The sequence below is a fragment of the Rhagoletis zephyria genome, unplaced genomic scaffold (genome assembly GCF_001687245.7).
Source record: "Rhagoletis zephyria isolate East Lansing unplaced genomic scaffold, Rhagoletis_zephyria_1.1 Rzeph_scaffold_32070, whole genome shotgun sequence".
NCBI lineage: Eukaryota > Metazoa > Arthropoda > Insecta > Diptera > Tephritidae > Rhagoletis > Rhagoletis zephyria.
Genome location: NW_016189125.1, coordinates 1 through 3,994, shown reverse-complemented (window position 1 = coordinate 3,994; position 3,994 = coordinate 1). Strand labels below are relative to the sequence as shown.

Genomic DNA, 3,994 nt, shown 5'->3' with positions numbered 1-3,994 from the left:
CGTTAACGTTCTCTGACATAACCTTTTGCTATAAATTGACATTTTATAAGTCACATCTTTGGGTGGAATTCCTTGATTCTCACACAAAAAACTAGGATGAACTTTGCGAAAATCTTGCGCGCCTGTAAAGGGATGCAATGGCAGTTGTCGCGTGAGTATGCCTTCAAGTCGGACTTAAAAATTAAGTGGGTACGTCCAGAAAAAATACCATGTACCAAGCCTGAGAAGAGTGGAGATTTGGGCAAGTTGCCCCCGGTAAACGAAAAAGAATTCTTACTTGATTATAAGGACTCCAGAGAACTTCAAAGGTAAGTTAAGTCTTAGATGTACAACAAATGAAGTTTCATTATGAAAATTTTACAGCGCTGATCCAATAGTACAATCGCTTTTCCAACTTGGTAATAACCGCTGCGCGGATACTGCGCGTTATTTACGAGAGCAGTTGATCAAAGAGGTTCAACGTCATCCGCTTGATTATGGTTCCATGGAAGCAAAACGTAAGAGTATTTATACACTTGTTGTTTGTTATCTTACTGAATTGATTGTTTACAGTGGCACGAATGACTGTAAGAATCCGCATTATGCAAGATGAACTTGAGCAATATCCCCGCAATACCAAATTGAAAGTCGCTCTGAAGGAACTTATTGATAAGAGAAAAAAGTTTTTGAAATATTTGCGTCGTTGGGACTATCGGCGATTCGAATGGATGTTGGAGAAGCTCGATTTAGTGTACAAACCTCCTCCAGCCGAATTCCATTGGATTACAAGAAAAGAATCGCTGCAAAAGCTCACAGACGCACATTGTGAAAAAATTAAAGAAGAACGTTTGGCTGAATATCGCAATATGTTGGACGAACAAAAAATTCCATTTTTGGAGGAGGCCATCAAGAAAATGGAATTTGTGCGAAAAGAACAAATTGATTTAGAAATACCAGTCTCTGTAACGGAGGAGCAAATAAAGGATTTTAAAAGGGAACTAGAGGCGCTAAAATCAAAACGTGAAGTAAAGTTAGATAGCAAGAAATAAACAATAAAAAAAAGTTCATCTTTAAAAATAAAAGAAAAGCATAAAAGTTTTAAATATGTATCAATATATAAGTTGTAACTGAACTAGTTCAATATGCGGAATCAAAAGTCGTTGGATCCTTCAATGGGTTATTTCGAGTTATTTCCCTAACCAAATGCATACCTCTCAAATCGACAGCTAAAAGCAGAAATGACCATCGTATAGAAATATAAACGAAGTTTATTTGCGCAAANGTCGACAGCAGAAATGACCATCGTATAGAAATATAAACGAAGTTTATTTGCGCAAACACTGCGGCTTCAGCCTTAAATTCAAATACACTTCCTAGTTTTCATTTAAATTTAAATATACGAACCTATAATTAAACATTTACACAAATGGTGAGTTGCAATGAAGTTTGAAAAATTGGTAAATACGAATGCAATGTTGAACGACAGCCAATGTATGGGAATCGAATATGCATTACTTAAATTCGGCTACCAACGAATAGATGCAGATCGCAACAATTGTAGGAACTACCAAACTCGGTCTATTAAGCTATTATCCTGTGGTTTTTGATTCATTGTCGCCATTTGTTGATGGTAATTGCGCATTTGATTACTCCGTCGCGGCTGAGCTAAATACTCAAACATACTTTGAGAATGCTGTGAGAGCATTTTACTCAAATCACTAGGCATAGGATCTGTCCAAAAGAAATCATGATTTAACGCCGTGTCTGCATCTATACGTTTCTTTGGATCAAGTGTTAACAACTTATCTAATAGATCACAGCCATTAGGGTCCTTTACATAAGGACGCAAACGCTCCTTCACTCGACGTTTCTGATTTTTCGGTAACTCTGCAGACTTATACAACTCTAGTTCTTCCACACCGGGCCACACATCGGGAGTGAACGATCCACATAACTGAGAGATAAACGTAAGTTGCTGCTGCTCTGTATTGCCCTGCATAATGGGTGATCGCGTCCACATCTCAGCCATAATACATCCCGCACCCCACATGTCTACAGGTGGACCATAATTTCGGTCCCCTAGTAGTAATTCAGGTGGTCGGTACCACAAGGTAACGACCCTATTCGTATAACGATTTTTGATATCGTTCTTTGGTATACTAAATGCACGCGCTAAACCAAAATCTGCAAGTTTTAGCACACCATGCTTGGTAATAAGCACATTTGCAGCTTTCATGTCACGATGCAGAATCTAGGAAGGCCGTTTGGAGGATTATAAAAACACATTTTTTTTTATTTTTCTAATAAATACCTTGTTGCTATGTATGTAATATAGCCCATTTAGCAGTTGCTGCATAACCTTCTTGATTTCACCAAGGCTAAATTTTACATTTATATTCGACAACAACCCAGCCAAATCATGTTCACAAAAGTCAAAGACCAAATAAAATGTTGAACGATGGCCATTGCTTGCAGTGGCTTTAGTTCGACATATCTCGATGAGATTTACGACATTTTCATGTTTTAATCTTTAGTTCGACATATCTCGATGAGATTTACGACATTTTCATGTTTTAAGAGCTGCAGTATTCGAATTTCACGCAACGCAGTAATAGGAAACTACAAATTAGAAAATATATGTGAAAGACGATGTTAACAAATTTGGAATTGAGGTTTGCTTACGCCTTCTTTTTCGTTGTCCATTAGCACCTTCTTCATAGCTACGAATTTTTTATTACTTTTCTTCTCGCGCGCCTTGAATACTTCCCTGAAAGTGAGTCCGACATTTTTGGGAATTCCGAAAACCAGCAACAATATTGAAAATAGAGCGTACTGCACTTACCCAAATGTGCCCTGACCAATTTTCGCTACCTTTTCATATTTGGACGATTCATCACAGTATGGGAAATCATATTCCTCAATATATTTTTGCTTTTCGGCCAATGAAAGTGTACGGGAAGAACTAGAGGATGTAACACCAGCTGCAGACTGCATCGAATGCGCGTGGGGAACATGCTCGTCCCGTNTTTTTTGTGTCTGCAGAAATAGTCGCCTTTTTATGAATATTTTGAGCAATATTAAAGGAAAAATCACGAAAAACTTGGCAAGTTCAACCACAAAGCGAAATGCAAATTTTTTGACAGCTAAGCCGATGACATAACAGAGTTGTTATATCCGCGCATATGATTCGAGACTCGCAACTGTAGGGAACTTTTTTATAAAGGGTATTCAAAGAACATACGATATTTATAAAATTGGAGATCTTGCAAAAAAAAAGTAAATTTCAGCTAAAGGAGATAAAAATGATATTCGTCTCGAAGTTCGAACCAAAATAATCCACCAAACTTTGCGAAAAATTCCATGATGGTGAAGGGCTGGGATATGCGTGTGCCTAAATTGATATTTGCACTAAACATGGACTCAAAGAAAAAAATCCATTTCCCCGTAAGGCCAAAAAATTCTACCACGAGCCTGGACATAGATCTTATTGAATTTTTTGCTGTATTTAATTACATACTTTAAATATACAGGCAGGTTCTGCAACTTACTACCAATTTGAATTCAAAGCAAATTAGATTGAAATTCACTCGGAAATGATTTGCAGAACCTGCCTGATACTCAGGGGGCCTATTCTGTAATGCGATACGAAAGAGCAATACGTTGCGATAGGCAAATACATCGTAAGTAATACGCTGTGCCGATTGCCTATCATATCGCATTTCTCTTTCGCATCGCATAACAGAGTAGCCCCCAGGGCTATCACTGAATCCGAAGAAGTCGAACTTTCATGGAATCTACGAAAATCCTATCACTGAATACGAATAGCGGATTCAGTGTTGGTATTTTCGTAGATTTTCCAGAGTAGTATGTTTTTTAATTGAATACATTATCACAATAGTTCTTCGTTCAATTTATTTATTGTGTTTAAACTGAAAGTTCTGTAAAACTCGGATGTTTACGCGACAAATACAACTCATAAATAATCCCAGCTACATATGTACATGTTGAAGTAGCT

General features: G+C 37.4%; 2 protein-coding genes across 2 annotated transcripts; one reads left to right on the top strand and one right to left on the bottom strand.

The window, feature by feature from the left end:
* The first annotated feature begins 33 nt into the window (after nt 1-33).
* On the top strand, nt 34-1,230 carry bonsai (28S ribosomal protein S15, mitochondrial). Its single transcript, XM_017605087.1, has 3 exons — nt 34-308; nt 364-497; nt 553-1,230. Exons 1-3 carry the CDS (start codon nt 97-99, stop codon nt 1,026-1,028), a joined length of 822 nt encoding a protein of 273 aa, XP_017460576.1. The 5' UTR covers nt 34-96; the 3' UTR covers nt 1,029-1,230.
* A 56-nt stretch (nt 1,231-1,286) lies between these two features.
* Nucleotides 1,287-2,998, bottom strand: Cdk9 (Cyclin-dependent kinase 9). Its single transcript, XM_017605086.1, has 5 exons — nt 2,822-2,998; nt 2,662-2,746; nt 2,558-2,598; nt 2,291-2,507; nt 1,287-2,230 (listed from the first exon to the last, which is right to left on the bottom strand). Exons 1-5 carry the CDS (start codon nt 2,971-2,973, stop codon nt 1,544-1,546), a joined length of 1,182 nt encoding a protein of 393 aa, XP_017460575.1. The 5' UTR covers nt 2,974-2,998; the 3' UTR covers nt 1,287-1,543.
* Nucleotides 2,999-3,994: the final 996 nt, after the last annotated feature.

Excerpts from the sequence above, each read along its gene's own strand:
- bonsai (XM_017605087.1), top strand. The coding sequence starts at position 97 with ATGAACTTTGCGAAAATCTTGCGCGCCTGTAAAGGGATGCAATGGCAG. Across the intron at positions 309-363 it reads GACTCCAGAGAACTTCAAAG|CGCTGATCCAATAGTACAAT; the intron begins GTAAGTTAAGTC and ends AAAATTTTACAG. Across the intron at positions 498-552 it reads TGGTTCCATGGAAGCAAAAC|TGGCACGAATGACTGTAAGA; the intron begins GTAAGAGTATTT and ends GATTGTTTACAG.
- Cdk9 (XM_017605086.1), bottom strand. The coding sequence starts at position 2,973 with ATGCAGTCTGCAGCTGGTGTTACATCCTCTAGTTCTTCCCGTACACTT. Across the intron at positions 2,599-2,661 it reads TGGACAACGAAAAAGAAGGC|TTTCCTATTACTGCGTTGCG; the intron begins GTAAGCAAACCT and ends TCTAATTTGTAG. Across the intron at positions 2,508-2,557 it reads GAAATTCGAATACTGCAGCT|ATTAAAACATGAAAATGTCG; the intron begins CTTAAAACATGA and ends GTCGAACTAAAG.